Raw genomic sequence first — 20,117 nt, 5'->3', positions numbered from 1 at the left:
TGAAGGCGCCCTCGCCCAGCACGGCGTCCCAGCCTATCCGCTTGCACCCAAAAGCCCGTAGTATGAACTCGAGTGGCTGGCGCGGCGTCTCACGGCCGAGAAAGAATGTGCATTTTGAGAACAGAGACGCAGGGTCGTTGGTGCTGTATGACGGCTGTGGTAGGACATCTCCGCCTTCAACCGCAGGCTCAAACTTGTCGATAGCATCTGTGGTCTCCTCGACATCTGCGCCTTCGTTTGCGTCATCTGCCGTCTTGCCATCGCCGTTCGTCTCGCCTTCACGCATCGACTTGACCAGCTTGTTGACCTCGGCCTGCACCTTGGGATCCGGGCCGTGCTCGCTCTGGCCGTTCGTCAACTGTTTTGGCTCGTCCGACTTTGCTGCGATGTTGACTCCTTCCAGGGTGAAGGCGCCCAGCTCTCCACCTTGGTCGTCCTTGCTCTTGTCGAACTTGGGTGGGTACTTCAAGCCGATCGATGTGTATAGTCTGTAGTTGACGAAGCCCAACAGGGTCATGTAGAACTCCACAAAGGTGCCCATGATCCGGAAATCAACGTCTCCGACCACTCTCTGATTGAACTTGTACGGCACGAGCCACAGCACGTCCTCACCCATGATGTTCGCCTGGTAATATATGCCTTTGATGGACAAGAACGACTTGCGCAAGCTATTTGACACGATCAACAAGTGTTCGAACTCGAGACACAGGCGCTCGCAGCGGGCGATCATCTTAGCGGGTACGGTAGAGGTCGATGGCAGGTTGGCGAAGAGGAAGAGCATAGACAGGCAGTCGTCGAGGTCCCTCACGGCGTCAACAAAGGTCGGGTAGCGCTCCCTGATAACATGATCGAGGGTGTAGCGAGGCTTGCCAGTCTTCTCTGGGTGCGAGGCATTGCGCTCGAGGCGGGCGGCGTCGCCGACATCCCCGCGTCCGAGAGCACGGGAGATTTTTTTCTCGAGAGCCTTCTGGTCGCGGAACTTCTGGAGCAGAGGCTCGTGGAGGAGGTACTGGATGTCCTTGGTGTAATAGAAGGTGGTGGAGGGCGTGGAGTTCTTGGACACCTTCTTCTTGTCCCTGGGCTCGCGCGGGTAGATGCCCTTCCAGATGCACAGCTTTCGAAAGTCGGGCAGGCTAAGTTGCAGTTTCTTGACAGCCTGAGTCCGAGAAATGAAGTTCTTGGCGTTACCGGCCTCGCCCTTCTTCTTGATGCGACCCATTTTGGCAATTGGTGTTGTGAGAGTGATATGAAGAAAGTCGGGTATTGGAAAAGTTAGGTCAGGAAGCAGAACCGCCCTCCAGCATGCGCTTCGCTTCTCTCGAACTTTTTTCTTGCGGCCGACTTTTTTTCTGCCACCGCCGAGCTTAGATGGGCTAGCGTTCCATGTTAGAGTGGGGGAGTAAACAGGGGTCCCGTCTTCTTGGGACAGGGGTCCCCAGGTACTTGCTGTGGCAGGCAATCAATGCTACTGGCCCTTAGGATGACAGCCTGGCCAGCGACCATTCGACCTGGCATCGTTCTCTGCTGTTTTGCCCTGAGGAGATAATTCTGGTACACGACAAACACTCCTCAACTCGACGATGGACACAAGATGAATGCCGAATTTTTGAGCCTGAAAAGGCCCCAGGGCTTATTTCTGGCTGCCGCTGTCTTGCGGCTTGCTCTCTTCTTCCTCTTTCCTGGTCTCCCAGAATTGGTCGCAGGCCGAGTCGAGGTTTCGACGCCTGTCAACAGCTTCAAGAGATGTGCGTAGACTCTCAGCTAGGCATGAATGCAGACGCTGATCCCTCTCTTCTCTCTAGTACAAGAAGGCCTATTCCTCTATAACCACAATGTGTCACCTTACGACGGAGGTGTCTACCACCAAGCGCCGCTCCTCCTGCCGCTGTTCTCCCTTCTTCCGAGTTTCGCGTCCTTGCCCGTGTTCACATACTTTCTCTACATTGCTGTAGACCTGTGGAGCGCCGACGCGCTGATGACAATTGCAAACTCTGGAGAGTCTGGGTGTTCTGCATTGTTCACCTCGCCACGGAAGGACAAGAGGTGGAGTGGATTTATGGTTGCAGCCCTGTGCGTCCCCCTTTGGCTGCGAGTATGATTGAGGTTACTGACGGAGCACATTCTAGCTTCTTGTTTAATCCTTTCACAATCGCGACTTGTATAGGCAGACCCACGACCGTCTTCACGACTTGCGCCATCCTCCATGCCATCTCAAACGCTATAACAGGCGCTCCGATCAGTGCTGTGATCGCCATGTCTTTCGCCTCGTACTTGTCCATGTACCCGCTTCTGCTCTTACTGCCACTATCTCTCTTGGCGTATGATCGGTGGCAGCCACAGGAGAAGAAGCAACCGTTCAAGTTCGCAGCGTCGTGTGTTGGCGTTGCGGTGGCCACCGTTGCGGTGCTATTCCAAATGTCCTATTTTATTACGGGCTCATGGGAATTTCTCCACTCCACCTACGGCCTCCAGCTTACCCTGACCGATTTGACACCCAATGTGGGGCTTTGGTGGTACTTCTTCATCGAGATGTTCGACTCCTTCCGGTCCTTCTTCTTGGCCGTTTTCTGGCTGCATCTATCATCCTACGTTGGAGCCCTGAGCCTACGCATTCGCAGGCAGCCGCTGCTTGTCATCACGCTCCTTCTCGGAATCTTTGGCATTTTCAAGCCCTACCCAAGCATCAGCGACACATCGCTCTTCTTGGCCCTCGTGCCGCTCTACAGACACGTCTTCCCTCTCATGCGATATTCTTTCGTCAGTGCGGCAACGATATTATACTCAACCTGTCTCGGACCGGCCTTTTACTATCTGTGGATATATGCCGGCAGTGGGAATGCAAATTTCTTCTACGCCATCACCTTGGTGTGGAGTCTCGGTCAGAGCCTGCTCATCAGTGATCTCACCTTTGCCGTGCTGCGGGATGAGTGGGAAGTCGAGAGGCCGGAAATGGTGGGCAAGGAGATTAGGCAGATATAGAGCTCTCTGCGTGTTTCCACAGACAAGCAACGTGAGGTAGTCTTGCAAACCCATGGATGCAAGTAAGTTGCTTATATAGATACTACAAAACGAACCATCAACTTTCAAACACCACTTTTCCTCGGGGAAGAAAAGGTGCTTGTAACACAATATAATGAACAACAATGCACGACATTGTAGAATCCCGCATCTGACAGCTTTTTTCCCAAGGCTTACCTGCAGCAACTGGTTGTGCTTGTCTTATATTTTGCTTTCCTGTCACGGTCTCGAGATTAGACTACATTTCTTTCGGTTTCGTATTTTGCAATATACCGAAGGCCAACGATTAATTATATTTGAGCTGTTTCCAAATTGATGAACTTGCAGTGCCACATCTAAAACTTTCTCTCATTCCCAAACCCCCCCTTTTAATAACCGCCCCATACACACATTAAACCTCCCGACTATGTAAGCTCTCGAAGTTACCGCAAACAACTAGTCTTGCAGATCATATTAAAATCCTCTCGAAAAGGTTTCCAAGTTGAAGAACTTGCAAGGCTAAATCTAAAGGTTTCTCTTGCTCAGAACAAAACTTTCGTGATCACCCAATAGACACATTAAACCTCCCAGCTGTGTAAGTTCTCGAAGTTACCGCAAACAAATAGTCTTGAATATTTTGTTATCATATAAAGAAGGTGGTAGAGTTTTCTAAAAATCAATATACACAACACAGAATGCAAGTTAGAATAGCATAAGCCTCAGCTGTGAATACGTCGGATGAACTCAAGCAATCACATCCTGGTGGAAAATGTGTATTGTAACTGGTCTGGAGGGGTACGTGATGCTGGTGGATGTTCCACCACACCTTGACCACAGCCGTATACCTACTCAAATAGGTAGACTTCACAGCTCCATCGATCCCGATCTGTTACTGCAAAATACTGTAGGTCGGAATAGTGTTTTCATTCCATAGCACCCTTCTCCGTAGTCACAGAGAAGTTGGATAATCATGGGATGGCGCTAATAGGTGTGGCGCCAGGGAAGAACGTCGTGGGCAGAGGGGGGATCGCGATGCTAGTCGTGATGCCCAACCCACTGGTTATATCACTTGGCATACGAGCCGCGCTCCAACCAGCCCTATTTAAAGGATTTACACTCGTTAGAAAAGAAGAGAGCAAAAGGGATGCAAGAGACTTACGGAGTAGCAGAGACCGTTACGGTAGACATGCTATAGGCAGTGTGCGCCGTTCCGGCTCGAAGACAATCTCCCGTGCCCCAGGCGTTCTCACAAGAGTAATACTCATAAGACCCTTCAGCCGTCCAGAGGGCAAAGTCCTCGATGGTAATTCCGTCGCAAGGCTGGTCGGTGGGACACCAGAGCGCAATGGGCCCACGTAGAGCACCATCCGCACAATCTCCCGTCCAGTCGCTGAAGGTGAGGTCTGTGTACAAGACGCCATCGCCAGCCGCAACGGTCTCGTCGCTCCAATATGCGTTTATAATGAGCGAGTATGCGTTGCTATGCCCGATGAAGTTGGTGAATTGGCTGTCGTAGACGCTGCCGTTGCCCCCCTATGAGACGTATATATCAGTATTCAATGCATATGGTTGCGGACTGGCGTTATACAGGAACGTACATTTGACTTGAAAAACATCATCGAGTTGCAGTTCTGCGAGTAGATGTTCTCGTAGGTGACTTCGTAAATGTCGGTATCTTCGCCAAGTGATCCAATTGAGCACTATAATAATAATTATTGAAGAGTCAGCCATTTTCCCGGCAAGGATAAAGGACTTCCGAATGCCCTTAAGCCTTGTAGGTGTGGTAGAACATCCGCAGGCTGAACCACATCAAGGTGGTGGAACATCCACAGGCTGAACCATATCAAGGTGTGGTGGAACATCCACCAGCATCACGTACCCCTCCAGACCAGTTACAATACACATTTTCCACCAGGATGTGATTGCTTGGGTTTTTAATAGTAACACATTCGTCCTTGTCTAAATTGTGTCTTGTTAGCTATAAAACACGTCCAAGGGGAGTGTAGAGGAGCGCGTACTGGTGACTTCGACGTCGTGCACCCATATGTTGAATCCCCACACATCGATGCCATCGAGACCGCCCATATTAGCGCCACGGACAATCACGTTGTAAACTTCACCATTGGAACAGGTATCCAAGATGAGATGGAAGGCGGGCGAGTCCACGAGACGGATATCGTGGACGGAAAACTGGTCGACATCGATCAACCGCAGCAGGCGAGGGCCGTACTCCCCGTTCTCCAGAAATTCATAGCCATATCCCTGGATAGCGCCTCCTCCGTTGCTCGAGTATATCTCAAAATCGGTAGTGTCCTCAACTGTTCATATAATGTCAGGAGGGGGTGGAAAGTTTTATCCCACAGGGTGGGGTGGAAAGTCTATCTCGCAGGAGCGCGTGGAAAGTTTTATACTGCAGGAGAGAGCATGGAAAGTTTTATCCTGCAAGAGGCCTCGTGAGCTTGACTTACCAACAATCATATGTCCACCAGCAGTACCCGTGCGAATGATTGTCCCCTCGAGATTAATGGCCCAAGCACTGCCACCGCTCAGGGTCTGCCAGGTAGCCATAGCAAAAGTGCCGCTCGGAATGTTGACCACGCCACCATCAATACAGGCCTCGAATGCCGCGAGCAGCGCGGGGCCAAAGTCCGTGACGCCATCGGCCACAGCTCCGTACTTGGTCACATCGCAAACCTTGGTGGCCCACTTGTCATCAGAGCTCGTGAGAGGGCCGACCGTGTATGGCGAGGGGGCAAGTCCGGCCCTGACCACGGGCGCGGACCAGAGCAGGAGAGCCGGAAGGGCGCGAGAAAGGCGCGAGAGGAAAGACGCCATGATTAACCAGGATCGGGCTCAATTCAAAAAAACGTCTGTATCTATTCTTCATCCTGGGCACTAAACTTTATCTTGCGAACATACTAGTCCTTAATATATGTTCTACTCAGAGCTGCCATGTTCGCACTATTCTGTCCCACGGAGTGAAGTCCGCCGCACTTCCCACTCGAGGCTTACGATGGCTTTGGGAGAGATACATGCAAGGTTTTGGCAGTTCACTTGTGCTGGTTTTTTTCTTGTGCACACCGTATAATTATTCCAAGGTTCGCAAAAGGTATTAGCCTGTGTCTCTGCCGGATGATCACTACTAAAGCGCCGTAGTATAATTTCTAAAGGTTTTCTCTCCGATGCGAGATGTCAGGCCTGCAGATAGGCTCAAAGGGCCACTATAGTACCATGTGCCGCAGATTTCCACCATTCATGTTCTAGTCCTATCCCCATTGTTTGGTACCAGGAGCGGGTCATGATCATTTGCCAAGCGCCATTCCTCCGCTCTCCCTTTTGCGTCCTTCCACATTCGGTAGACGGCGGCGGCGACAGGCTATTTTACCGATTCTACTTTCACGCCCTCAGTTACGTATTTGTATGTAAGCCTCGGTCACCTTGGCTGTGCGGATGACTGAAAAGCTTTTTTGGAGAACAATAGACTCATGAGCTATAAATGCAGGTCAAAAGTTTTGGCATCAATGGAGTTCCACAAACCAAATACAGTCCCCAAGGTTTTGCCTCCATGTACAATGGTCAGGGATTCCAAATGTTAGACCGGCGCTATGTAGCGCCCGGGCCATAGCATAGATATCTACTTCTTTTTACTATAGAAATCACACCAAAAAAGCTAGTATTTCGTTAATTCTCCTCCCAGACGAATCACCTCCTCACATCTCCTCGGCATACTCTCTGTGCGAGTCCTGTCTAGTTGTTGTCTATATAGACCACCATCATTTCCAGTCAGCTGGGAGTGGTCACTCCTTTTAGTTGTTCCATACTCTCCATCAGCTTCAACAAAAAGGACTCCGGAATAGCTTCCTATGCCTCAACCACAGCCCTCCTCAAAGCCTTGCCTTTTAATCGTCCCAGAGGATCTTTCCTATGGATATATTCTTTCATCCAGCGCCAGACATTCTCGATTGGATTCAGATCTAGCGATTTAGCTGGCCACCAGATAGTTCTATCCATCAAGGTCTGTAAACATTTCAGCTTTGCGTTTCTCATCCACTCGAGGGTTTCTCTTGAGCTGTGAGTTGAGGCATTATCCTGTTGAAAAAGGACTTTCTCAAAGCCTTGAGTATCGCAGATATCAAGATATTCCTGGATCAGGCTGAGGATTTTGCTGCAATATTTGCGAGAGTTGATATATTCCCAGATCTTTCCTTCTTTGCTGTTGATTATCTCAGTCTCTGTGCTTTTCTCCCAGAAAAGAGATGGACCTCGCTTAGTACCATGAATAGCACCTTAGAATATCCAGCCCTGCAGTCTTTCTCGAATAGTTGCAAAGGAATTCGGATTTTCAGCTTCATGAATAGTAAGCCATTGGCGCCATGGAGCTGTGCCGTTTACCCAGGTCTTATCAGAGAAAACATATAAAGAGGCCCATTATTGAGGAGAAAGATGGCGATGTTCTTGAGCCCAGAGAATCCTCTCTTCTTTGTGGAGTTGAGTATGCTTGATTCTTCTGATCCGTTCCTTGCGGAGATATCCAGCATCTTGCATTGCTCTCCTTAAGGCTGAATCCCTCACATCTTCAAGGCCAGAAATCCAGTAAGGCAGCTCAATCCATGGGATCAGCCTGTTCTCTGGATGCTCTGGATCGTGAATAAAAGCCTTGATAAGAGCTTTCTGCTCCTCAGTAACTTTAGGCTTTGCTGCACTCTTCACTTTGCAAGGTGTAAGCAGCTTCGTAAGATCGCAAGCCCATTGGATCTGTCTTATTGTGAGAGTAGGCATAGGAGGGCTGAGAGAAGAGCGTGCTGAGTAGATTGCTGGATAAGTCCATCCAGCATCATAGTGAAGACACCGGATACGGATTCGTTCATCTCGAGAAAGCTCTCTGGCTCTCTTTTTAAGCTCATTCTCTTGAGGATCATCGCCTTCATGGAGCTTAAGCTTGCTTTCTGCCTCAGAATCAGAAGATTCAAGGTAATTGTTGAATCCGTACAAGGCTGGATCAATAGAAGGTAGTTCAGATTCAATGAAAGGGTCCATTTTGGCCTAATACGGCTAGAATATGGCTGTAAATATCTTCAGTTGAAGAGAGCTCGAGATTTTGAAGAGAGCTCGTGTTGAAATGTTGTACTAGATTTAGGTACTTCTGATTTAGGTGATATGCCATATAAATTCTAGGTAGTTGAATTTCAGTGGCTCACTATTTAAGCCGGCGCCTATAGCGCCGGTCTAACGTTTGGAATCCCTGACCATTGTATGACTGCGAAAAGACTGGCAAAACCTTGGAGGAGGGGGGAATGTTCATACTGCCTTCTTTCAAAAGATATTACGAAACTTTCTGGATCAGCTGCATGTGCATGTGCTAGTCCAACAATTTGACAAGCACGTAATTAAATCCCGGTAATAATGGCATCCTCGATTATTACTATGTATTTTCCGAAAACATTCAGGATGCGAGATGTGCTCTGAGCGACATCAGAAGTTCGTCACAAAAACTTTCCTTAATGAAATGGTATTCAGTCCAGTAGACATAGCGGCGAGGTAGTTGCGAGCTGTTTCTCTATTCCCTTTCTGCTTTATAACGAAACATTTCCGTATGCATTCTACACATAATCTCGATTTAGTTACTTAGTCAATAGTATGTGGGGTCCTGGTCTGCCGCCAACATGGATGGACTTAAAACAAGACGTAAACAGAGAAACTTTACTATCAGACGATTTTTACTCTGGAAAGTCGAATAGAAGTAGCAGGACTTATTTTTCGTGTACAAGAAGACAACCAAATCATACACATATCGTGGCACAATCATTAAGTGTCAAATGCCTAAACTTCACTTGGTACACGAAATCATAAAGTTCACGTTTGTGCAAAGTGGCGCGATAGTAGATATCAATCAATGATATCAATCCAAGTCCTATCCTATGTACGCAATCGTGACTGCCCACTAAGCTATGCACAATCTGAAGCCCTTGAAAAAAGTGAAATTGCCTATTTACAAGTAAAGAGAGAGTTGAGACTCTGGGATATATGAGGTATAAAAAGAAAACTTTCACTCATCACGAGACCCATTCCAAAGTCGAGTTCACGAGAGATACTCGTTGGGCACGTACAAAGGCATCGAGTCCTCCCACATGGAATCGGTCAGCATCACCTTGTTGCTGCCGTCCTTGTCCATGCTCATGATCTGGCCGTAGGGCTGGAAGGTGTCGTCATAGACGGCACACTCATCGCGGAAGCCGTACATGCCCGAGTTGTAGAGAATGCGGTTGTCCGAGGTCCAGACGGCGTGGGCGTCGTTGGCGCCGCTGGTGGTGAGCTTGGTCTCGTCGGTTCCATCCGGGTTGATGGTCCAGACGTCGTAGCGGTCAGCGTACCAGCGGGGGCCCATAGCCTCGGTCCAGTTGCTGTTACGGGCGAAAACGATCTTGGTGCCGTCGGGGGACCAGCCTGGGGTGGTATCCCAGCCATAGGTCAGGTTGGTGATGGTGCCGGTGGTGATGTTGAGGATCCGCAGGCCGAGGGGACCGTCCTCGCCGTTCCACTCGCGGTAGACAACGGCATCACCCGTGGGCGCATAGCTGGGGAAGCCGACGTTGTGGATACCATCGCCGGTCAGGTATTCGTAGGCGGAGCCGTTGGAGGTGGCGCGGTACAGGTAGGCAGGGTAGTCGGCGCGGTCAAAGAACCAGTAACCGATACCAAAGGCAACCCACTCCTCCGAGGGGGACCAGGTAGGCTGGAAGGATCCTGCCAGACCCTCAGCCACAAAAGTGGCGTTGACGATATCACCGTCGAAAGAGCTGAAGACGAGGGTCTCATCGGTGCCGTCGGGGTTGCTGGACACGATGTCGGAGGTTGCGTTTCCGGTCTGCTTGGCCGTGTAGAGGAGCTTGCCCGTCTCGGAGAGCTGGGGGAACACGTCCATGAAGCGGGCCTCCCAGTCCTCCTGCCAGCTGTAGATGGTCTTCTCGACAGGGCGGATGTCCCAGCCAGTGCGCTCGTAGACGATCTGGGTGCCATCGGGAGACCAGCTGGGGTTGCGAACGGACTGGATAAACTGCTGGTGGGTTGTGGTGTACGAGGTATAGTTGATACCCTCCTCGGCGACGCCCTTGATGAGGTAGCCGAGGGTCGAGTTGGACACCCAGGCGGGCGACAGCTTGACACCAGCACCAGAGGTGTGGTACACGACGTCAGTGCCGGTGGCGAAGTCGACAGAGGCGATCTGGGAGGTGGTCTCGTTGACGGTATCGATTCGGTGGGCGTTGTAGGTGTTCTCGCGGGTGATCTCGTAGTAGGCAATACGAGAACCATCGGGAGACCACGCAGGCGAGCCCAGAGAGTAGCCCGTCTTATTGGCCACGCGCCTGAAGTCGGTGCCGTCGGGCTTGATCACATAGATAGACAGCTCCTGGGTGTGCTCCCAGCCGGTGCCGTTGCTGTGGCCGGTCCAGTCGGTGTTCCTGTCGGAGGTGAAGAGGATATACTCGCCATCGGGCGACCAGGAGGGGCGGAAGTGGCCGTCAGGGCTGTCCTCGGTGGGCTCGCCAACTGTGTCGGCCGTGTTGGTCAGGTTCTTTGCCTCCCCAGTGAGCAGGTCCTTGACCCAGATGTTGGCCACGTAGTTGTTGGCCGTGGAGACGTAGGCCAGCTTGGTGCCATCAGGCGACAGGACACCATTGTTCTCATACGAAGAGGTAGCAATCAGCGGCGTCAGGCCAGTGCCGTTGGTGCTGATCTGGTAGATGTCGGCGTTGCCATCCACCCTCTCGCTCGTGAAGATGACAGACTTGCCATCCGGCGTGAAGTGGCCCTGGTACTCGAAGACGGACGAGTTGGAAGGCAGGAGCGCCCTCTCGTTGCTGCCGTCGGCATTTGCGATGTACAGCGTAGATGCAGAAGGTGCAATGCGGTTCCTATACTAGTTGTTAGCACGGCGTCTCCACGCCAGGGCAAGGGGGATAAACCGAGTCGAAACAGGGTGGGAACAAGTCAGGTCAGATCAAACAATTGTTTCTTCCAACAACTTACATGAAAAAGACACCCTGCTTTCCTTCAGCACGCTTTCCCAGGTCTGTCCTGCGCGACTCTGTGCTCTTGGTGTTCAACTCGGACCGGGCTGCGAGCTGCTCAGCATAGGGGCATGCTGCCAAGGCGTCTTGGGCAGCCAGGCCGAGCAGGGCCAGTGCTGTTGATGGACGCATGATCGTCGTTGTCCTGATTCGTCCAAAGAAAGTCAAGGTAAAGGCTGTCTCTGTCTCTCCCAAGTAAAGCGGATCTGATCGACAACAAAAGAGCGAGTGGCTGTCTCTCCAAGAGGGATGATCATCATCAAGGTCAGGATCGATGCCTGGTATATATTTCCTCGTCACTGGCCGTTGAACGCTTTCCCTCTTTCCATCCATCTCGCCTCCACCGACACGTCCGAGCACACCTCGGAGAAGCTTCGTCGCGATTCATAATCTCCTCCGGGGTCGAGATGAAGGATGGGGCCCCCCTGTGGATCGCCTCTAGGAAATAGTGCTTTGGTACTACTTTCGTCCAAGTAACGCAAAAAACGCAAACACTAATCAAAAACCCACCGTCGCAACGGCCGCTATGTCCTCTTCTCTGCATTTTCCTCTCCTCGCCTCACCTTCCATGTGCAGGAAGCGGTCCCTTGTGACATGCTAGACTGCAGTTCGGCGTCCCAAGCCGAATGTATCGAAGGCTCATGGGAAGCGAAATAGCGGTTCCGGGACCCTACCTGATAGGAGTAAAACTCCCCTTAGCCAACCACGACTGTATTATTTTATCGAATTCCTACTCTGTATGAGGCCCTGGTTGGACAACCCCCATGTTCATGGCGCAGATCCTCGAGGATGGCGAATCAGGAGCTCTGAATTGCAATAGCTTTTGTCCGGGTCGTTGTAACCTCAGCTCCTTCGCCTCTCATCGCCAAAGCAGATTTCTGCCTCTGATCTTATCACCGAGTCGTAAGATCATACCAGGTTCAGCCACGCATTAACAAGGCTGGGTTGGGTGCGTTTGCGTCACGGCTCTGCTTGTAGAGAAATGATGGGCCTGGGACTGGACGACAAGGGAGCTGGACTCAGCTATGGGGCCGTGGCGCAGCTCTGATGAGGGTCAAGAAGACAAGTATAGTAAACTGCCGTGGGCTTTAGCAGCGGAGCTTGTTCTTCGGCAGTTCGCGTGCCTAAGAAGTAAGCGTTCCGGGGAAGGGCGGGAGGATGACGATATGGTGGGTTCTGTTTAGAGCAGAGAGGCAAGCCAGGAATTCCAGACTAGCCAGAGCATAGCAAGAGTGAAAAGAACCGCCAAGTGTGGTGTTCATCGGTATGCAGACATAATTAGGACAGAGACATTGCCAATGGATGTTCATGCATACCGTTCCTTCGCGTTTGGCAAGCGTCCAATTCGGAACTGTTACTCCCTGCATTATGTCCCCTGCATACTATGCGGTCTCTTAACCGAACGGTAATGTGACCTAATCAGTATGCTGTACTACGTATGCTGCCCTGGTTATAATCCGGGGTGGATGAAAAATTCATAGATCCTTGTCCGAACTGCTTGTCCCAAGGCTCATGGGGTAATATATTATTTTAAACTTATTTGGACATCTTGTGGGAGACATCTGCGGTTCCTTCAGGAGTCACCCCCCTTCACATTGTAGGCAGGACGAAGCCTGACTAAAGAAACCAATGAAGCCCATACTCACTCTTGTTTGAATTGTAGTGCTCTGTAAAAAGTTTGTGCGGCAGCGCATCTCTTTTGAGCATCGTAGGCTAATTATGATCTACTGCCGTGCTCCCTACTATGTTCATTCTTAGTATCATTACGTAGCACATGTGTGGGCCTCCGACCCTTGTGTGTGGGTTTACTATAGTACTACTCGCAGAAAACAAACAGCAGCATCTTTACTGGGCCAGTTTTGAAGTCAGGAGAGATTAGAAAACATTCCGTCCACTTTTGTGTGCTGGCAAACATAGAACAACTGGGGACAGAGCCGGAATTCATCGAGATCTACAGCGAAACCATCTCTATTGTTTCGGTACCAAGTTCCTCGGACATATCGGCCGATGAGGTCGACGCCGCCAAGACCTTCACTATTTTGGTACGACATCCCTGGTCCTCCCATTAAGGAGAACTGCCAAGGCCATTGAAATGCAAGATTCAGACTTCTCCTCCCCTCCCCCCGTCCCTCAGGCGGGGCCCCCCTTCGAAAAGCGCACGCGGCTGACGCGCGAGGGATCTGCCAGATCCGAGATATCAACGGCGTTAAGCACCGCCTGGTTGATTGAGCGCCCGTGTCGGCGATACGATCACACGGCCCCGCCTGTCCCTACGATCCCGGTGTGTTTGTTCTGGAAAACAAGTCTTGGCAGGGCCGGCGTTTCTCCCGGCGCTGCTCAGGTGGGGGGGGGGGCCACGGGTGTGTGTATGGCAACCAAACAATAAAAACCCAGTATGGCCACGCTTTTGTTCGGCGCACGTTTTGATGCTACGTTGATGATTCTGCCTCAGCCTAGCCTTGTGGCGAAGCATCCACAGAGTGGATAAAAGGCTGCCGAGATGCCGATTGCAACGAGTTCTCGAGGGTTCGCCGAGCAATCTTATGGATCGATTCAGACGTCATTCAATAATGCAAGCATCGTGATACGTCGAAGAGGCCCTGGCGAGCAAGACCAGCCAGCCTTCAATATGCGTGAAACCTAAACACGCGGCCCACGCAGTTGTTTTGTAAGTATGCAAACAGGACTTTTGACAATGAACGACACAGATAGTTGGCCTAAATTCTACGGCCTCGTACGACACGGGCATCAAGAGCGCGCGCTACCTTCTGCGGATGGTTCAACTGCATGTGGTTGCAGGCTCTTCACTCAACAAGCTGTTATTCTTCAGCTATCGAGCCCACCATCCGAGAACCTCGGCCTGCTCCGAGCTTGAAGATGGGAATGAAGAAGAAGGAAGAAGGAAGGGAAAATGGCGGTGAGCGTGAAAATGATCTTTGTTCCGCACAGGAGCTGGAGCAAGCGGCGAGGTCCGTCTTTGAGCCGCAGGGCAGTGAGGATGGCCAATGCTCTGAGACGACGACGCTCAAAAGTGTCACTGAACGCACCCGAACGGCAGTCCGAGTTTCTGTATCCTTTGCACATTTTGGGCAACCTTGCTACACGAGATCTTCTCCGGTATTGTCTGGAATATGATTGTGCAAGTGGTCAGCTTGTCTTTACGGCTGGATGCTGGGAAGGAAATTTTCGTGGCCATCTGAATGAGAATGTCTTGTGCCTCGCCTTTACCCACCCACCTATCCCCTCATCCCAACTACTTTTCTTATTTCTTATGAAGCTCATCCTTCATCCCTTGTTCAGAATTGTCTGGGCTCTGAGAGTGTTTTTATCAGTCTACTTCTCTCATTCTCCCATGTAGTACACTGGGTCGTGAACAGCTTGTCTTGGTGCTTGTCTTGTGGCCTTTTGGTGGCTCAAATCACGTATGCATAGTTCTTTCATTACAGTCCAGGGCCAGGCTCATATAGCGTAACACATTTAGGACCCTAATTACTAAGTACGTGCTGGCTCAGATTATGTGTATGAGCCCCCTCCCCTATCTAGTGTTCTCCTCTCACACCTCTTCACAGCCATATCTAGATGCTTCTATGATTACTTCCTACTATACTTCGTCACAGCAATTCTTCAAGCATGTAATGCTTACTTTTCAGCGGTACTGGCGCAGCCGAACCCTTATGGACTGATAGCTTGCCTGGGAAAACTAGTAACAGAGAACTATTGTCACAAGTGCAAATCTACCAGCACAGCATGCACAGTCTAACTTCACACAACAAGGTTTCATCCATTATACTATGTAGCCCACGCAATCAGTATAGACGCTGGTCGCATAGGATAGAGTTGAGGAAGGCCAACATGCACCCAAAGGGGAGAGAAAGACACCCATTGATGCTCTGACCCTATTCTGAGTATGTCGAAAAGCTGGAGTGCTTGATGCATAGCACACTCCTATCTATGTGTTCTATGCTGGTAGTGAAGCTCTAGTCTTCACATTATAGGCTGACGTCTGTCTGACGGTCATTGACAGAGAATCGACTATCCGTGCGCAATACTAGATACTCGACAAGCCAACAGGTGTACAAGCATTCACAGATGTGGCGAAGAGGGAGACCTAATTTAGCTTGCTGCTTGACTACAAATATAGATGAAAGAAGAACAACTACGGAGAAGAAGGGAAAAGAGAAAAGGATGGGGTTGTTGAAAAGGGGAGGCTGGACTCAATAAAGAAATACCTAGGTACCGTGCAATCTCAATAATTAATAAAGCGAAGTGAGATCACTAATGACTATTGAGATAAGCAAAATCAGACTGTGGGGTGCAGACTGAAGAGTGTAAGTCTCTTGAGGGAATCTCTGTCTGGGAACAATTGCTCAGTTCCGACTGATGTTGGAATATTGACATATGTAGATGGAAGGTGGTAGTACTATGGTGTAACAGTGTCAAGAATTTGAAAGTCAGCATGTGACTGTCTCCAAGTACCCAAGAAACCGAGTGGGTCCCCTAAGGGAGATGACACATGGAATGACATCTGACAAGTTTAGATCAGGGTTTTAGGACCCTTGCGGTGTTCAGAACCCTGACTCCCCTGGTCAAATGCTCTCAATTGTTGGGGTCGGGACCTGGGCAATACCGAAGACTTCCTGACGTCGCACTCAGGCTTCAGCGCTTCACCACCCCCCATAACCAAAAGCTGGAACCCCCGCCCCTTTACGCAAACACTATACCAAACACGTTGGCCGACCCTCAGCTGCCAGCCAACTGCGACACAACCTTCCTTAACACGTGCCTACCTAAGTCTCGCGTACGAGCGACCTGCAGAACAAGGTGCGCTGGCCCGTGGTGACTGGTGAACTGGTGACTGGTGAGCGGCTTGCCGGTGAACTAACCAGCCAGCCAGCCCAGCCCAGCCAGCACTTCCTTCTTGTCTTCTTCAATTATCGTTATTTGCCACCCACGCCAGCCTTGGAACCGGTGGTCCATCGATCAAAGTCTTTCCAGGACTCACGAGAACAGCTGGGACGAACAATCCAAAATTACAAAGCGAATAGTGGCTGCACAAGATGTCTCTCGCCTCCACAGCCCACAACTTCTAGAGCGTTTCCATTACAGCCCGGCCACCTTTTTTTTTTTTTTTTTTGGCATGTGAACAAGGGCTCGAGATGACGGAATACGATGCCAGTCATCAACAGAACGACCTGTTACGGCCCCCTGGACATCGATACCCCTCGCCGTCTACCTCCCGTGGTCAAGATCGCCATGACGCTCTGGGCAGTCTAGAGACCGGGGGATCGAGCCATTCTGGCAGCCTTATAAACAGCACCTGGACGACCGACGCAACCCTCGCCCAGCGACCCTCCCACGATGGCTCACTCCCCGATGCCCACTCGAACGAACGCCGTGCGAGGGATCACAGGAGCTCTCGCCGCCAGAACAAACCGCAGTCGCACAAGCACAAGTCGACCGGCGCCTTCCTCCTCTCCGACCCCTTTGACGAGCCAGGTGCAGATGACCTTCGTCCCCGCAAGAACAGAGGCCGAAGTACGGGGGACAAGAACAAGGACAAGGAGACGACGCCAAGACATAGCCATGAGCATGCGCCAGGTACGAGACAGTCAGGAGTCGGCCTGGGTCTGCCTTCAGATCTCAAGAAGGGAAACGGCTCTGCAGCACAGTCACCAGGCACGCCGCCCAGGCACCTAGGCACGGACAGGAGGTCGGCGGAGCTGCTGCAGGTCAGTCCTGGCATGGGTTCCTCGCACTCGTCGCCATCTTCTGTGGACATGGACTCAACACAAATCGTGAGCATGGCGTTGAACCTGAGTGAGGGTAGGCGTCTGGCGCAGAGGAGGATCTTGTCTCAAACCTTGCCTCCCAGGCTCGCGCCTTTGCCTACCGATAATACCGTGGCCGGCACCCTGAGACAGCAGCTACAGCAGCAGAGGAGGGTGTCAAGAACGGCGTCTCCGGGCCACGAAAAGGGATCTGGCGGGCGAGCAGTCTCGAGCGGGAAGTCGGCTGCCGCGCTGCAGCCAGCCTTTGAGCCTGCGGCCACCGAGGGCAGCTACCAGTACAACTTTTCGAGTTCGACCTGGGCAAGGGCGCAGAAGGCCAAGGACTACATGGAACTTCTTGCGCAGTACCGTCGGGTTCTCGATTTGCTACCGCCACTCAAGCCGAACTCGCTCTCCAAGGTTCCGACCAGCGAGCTTTCGCCTTCTATGCCCATGAGTCTGGACACCGTCAATGCCACGGGCCAGATAGGTCGTCCATACGACCCCCTGCAGTACGTCAGAAATCGAAAGGTCAGGGCGCGGGAGAGGCAGACCATCGATGGTGAGAGCCAGGGCTTCGGCGACGTGAGCAGGGTCACAGACTGGGTCGACGACGTCGCCAAATGGGTTGCGACTCGCCAGATTCGTACACCAGGAAGTGCAGCTCTGCCTCCGTTCTCCGGCGCAGATGTATTCTCCATGGACACTTCGCCATCTACCCACGTTTCTCGATCGGCAGCTCCGATCGTAAAACCGAAGCGACCCCGGAATGACTGGATGATTGAGCCTGCAGACATGCTAGCAGATATCTACTGGCTCGAACAAGATGACCACAAACGACTGGTCGAGGATCGTCACTGGCGGCGCGTCTTTCCTCAGGACGCTGACCTATATCGACCATTATCGCGCTCTACGAATGATGCGTCACCAGCGCTCGGGCTCACATCCTCACCGGCCCAACAGGCTATTGAAACGGAGCAATTCTCTGGGAGACCCCTCAGCGACGTTAAGATGTACAAAGGGGAATCCGAGCAGGTTCCGAGCAGCACACGTGGGAAGGCCCGCCAGAAGTTGCAGGAGATTAGAGGATTGCATCGCCACAGCGCCGCGCATGGTGACAAGCACCACCACCACCACAGCCGTCTCCGAGGCCGGAGTGATTCTACGTCAAGCTCTTCCAACTCGGACAGCCAGGATCGCAGCCGGAAGAGCATGTCTGGAGACACAGGCAGAGACATACTGGAGAAGCAAATGATGGAGATGATGGCCCGAGAGGCGCAAGAGACCAAAGAAGATGATTTAAAACTTGCGCAGGAGCCGGAGCTCAGACGGCTGAGGACCCAGCCATCGGATATCATTAGCCAATCCCAAATCACCACTCCACCGGACTCAACGGCCGTCAGCCGTCAGCACAGTCGCAGGGGATCTCGAATCGATACCAGCGACGCCGACGAAAAGAAGTTTGTTGTTGGATCGGGCGCAGGCTCTCCTCCGCGTCTTGGCCGAGAGAGCTTGGAAGTGCCTCCGTTTCAACGGGGACGGAGGATGTCCATTGGATCCGAGTCCTCTGCTCCAAACTCACCTGACATTCGAGCCTCGCGCCGGGACAACTACTTCATCCCTGCCATTGGTGCGGATCTATCACCAGCCTCTAGTCGGGCTGGCTCGCCTTCGAGAAATCCACTGTCGAGGGTCAAACAGATCTTCCGCGATCGCAGTCGAGACCGAGCTCCAGAGCGCTACCACGAAGCCTTGTCGAGCGAGAAGGAGAGCTCTGCGGAGCTTGTGTCTTCAAACCCGCCTAGCAGGATATCCAGCCCTCCTGAACTGTTCGACAGGTGGCAAACGCACTCCAGGACCAACTCTGTCGGGCCAGACGTGAAGCTTACCACACGTACCACTGGAGACAGTCACAAGTCTCATCGCAAGTCCAACAGTATTCGACTGGATCCAGGATCTGGTCTACGAAGCCTCTTCAAAGGGCCTCGCATCGACAGCGTCTTGAAATCCGGGGTTTCGAGGATGAGCGAGTTACTGTGGAAGAAGGAATCGGAAGCAGAGGACTCGGACTCTTCAACCTCGCTGTCGGGTGAATCAGACGATGAAACCCGCGGTAGGCGCAGGCACCCGAACTCGCTGTCTCCCACACCTTCTTTGAGGGGATTGCCCGGCCAGATGAAGCATGAGAAGCATTACTTGGATGTCATGCCACCTTTTGTTTCTTCGTCAGAACAAAGAGGCAACGACCACAGTCGCAGTGACTCTCTTTTTGCGCCGCTCTCGAAGCCGACCAGCAATCGGTCTACTCGCTTCGAGATATTAAAACCACCGCGCATCGACATATCCATGGCTTCCGACACGGCTGATCCAGGAGACCATGCAGTGGATGGTCTGGACTCGGAAGCACGTGTAGACCGCATTCGCGAGGTTCAAAGTGCCGGAGACAGACGGCCGAGCCTCTCGATACGCCCGCCTAATGGGCGTAGGTTATCAGCTGAAAGCCGTCCCTTCTCTTTAGGTGAGAAGAGCTTCTCAACTGAGCATACTCCGATCTCGAGACGCGAGGTCGCCCGCCTTCGCGCCATGGTCCTCAGCTCTGGCGTCATGGCCATGGAAATATCCCGCCGAGCCCACCGGCCTACGATCTTGACGCCCAACGCTTCCAACGACAACGCCCAAGTCCTCGAGGCCCTCGGAAACAAGGTCTCCTGGCCCGAGATCGCCTCCCTGGCCCCTGATGACCAACGCGACGAGCTTCTCTCCGAGCCTGTCTCCCAGGCCGATCTCTTTCCAGTGACAGCTGACGTCCTCCGCACCGCGATCCGCTCCTCGCGCGAGAGCTGGAAGTCTGAGGCGGAGGCCTTCAAGCACCACACACGGGCTGAACTGATTGAAGGCCGCATCGAGTCCCTCCGCGCGCGCATCCAGCTCGACCTGAGCTCCATGACGCGCGCCGCTGCAGAGGAGGCGGACGAGGTGGGCGGAGACCTGGTGGATGGGCAGAGGCTCAAGGTGAAGGTCGTTGTGGACGGCATCGATAAGCTCTCTCGACGGCGGCGGCGGCGTTTCCGCTGGGTTAGGCGCGCGGGCTGGCTGGCGGTCGAATGGGCGCTCGTCGGGTTCATGTGGTACGTTTGGTTCGTGGTGATGATCGCGCGGATCGTCCTGGGCATTGGCAGGGGTTTCGTTGGAGGAGTAAGGTGGTTGCTGTGGTTGTGAGGAAAGGCTTCTCTAGTGAACTATGTTCGCTGTCACACTCTCACTTCCTTTCCTTGGTCAAGTT

The 20,117-nt window shown here is 52.2% G+C and overlaps 4 protein-coding genes across 4 annotated transcripts; 2 read left to right on the top strand and 2 right to left on the bottom strand.

Moving 5' to 3' along the window:
* Positions 1-1,591: 1,591 nt before the first annotated feature.
* M406DRAFT_62278 (uncharacterized protein) lies at positions 1,592-2,979 on the top strand (the record flags this gene model as incomplete). Its single annotated transcript, XM_040924769.1, has 3 exons — positions 1,592-1,745; positions 1,803-2,070; positions 2,127-2,979. 3 exons carry the CDS (start codon positions 1,592-1,594, stop codon positions 2,977-2,979), a joined length of 1,275 nt encoding a protein of 424 aa, XP_040775547.1.
* Positions 2,980-3,965: 986 nt separating this feature from the next.
* M406DRAFT_43324 (family 28 glycoside hydrolase) lies at positions 3,966-5,832 on the bottom strand (the record flags this gene model as incomplete). Its single annotated transcript, XM_040924219.1, has 6 exons — positions 3,966-4,095; positions 4,157-4,530; positions 4,596-4,697; positions 4,877-4,956; positions 5,016-5,315; positions 5,466-5,832. 6 exons carry the CDS (start codon positions 5,830-5,832, stop codon positions 3,966-3,968), a joined length of 1,353 nt encoding a protein of 450 aa, XP_040775546.1.
* A 3,113-nt stretch (positions 5,833-8,945) lies between these two features.
* M406DRAFT_278137 (dipeptidyl peptidase IV/CD26, N-terminal domain-containing protein) lies at positions 8,946-11,275 on the bottom strand. The gene is made up of 2 exons (XM_040918338.1): positions 11,026-11,275; positions 8,946-10,910 (listed from the first exon to the last, which is right to left on the bottom strand). The coding sequence occupies exons 1-2, from the start codon at positions 11,196-11,198 to the stop codon at positions 9,077-9,079; spliced, it is 2,007 nt and encodes a 668-aa protein (XP_040775545.1). The 5' UTR covers positions 11,199-11,275; the 3' UTR covers positions 8,946-9,076.
* A 4,947-nt stretch (positions 11,276-16,222) lies between these two features.
* M406DRAFT_330913 (uncharacterized protein) lies at positions 16,223-20,053 on the top strand (the record flags this gene model as incomplete). Its single annotated transcript, XM_040920576.1, has 2 exons — positions 16,223-19,316; positions 19,353-20,053. 2 exons carry the CDS (start codon positions 16,223-16,225, stop codon positions 20,051-20,053), a joined length of 3,795 nt encoding a protein of 1,264 aa, XP_040775544.1.
* Between the last annotated feature and the right edge of the window lie 64 nt (positions 20,054-20,117).

Source organism: Cryphonectria parasitica (assembly GCF_011745365.1).
Source record: "Cryphonectria parasitica EP155 unplaced genomic scaffold M406scaffold_5, whole genome shotgun sequence".
NCBI lineage: Eukaryota > Fungi > Ascomycota > Sordariomycetes > Diaporthales > Cryphonectriaceae > Cryphonectria > Cryphonectria parasitica.
This window is presented reverse-complemented; position numbering and strand designations above follow the sequence as displayed.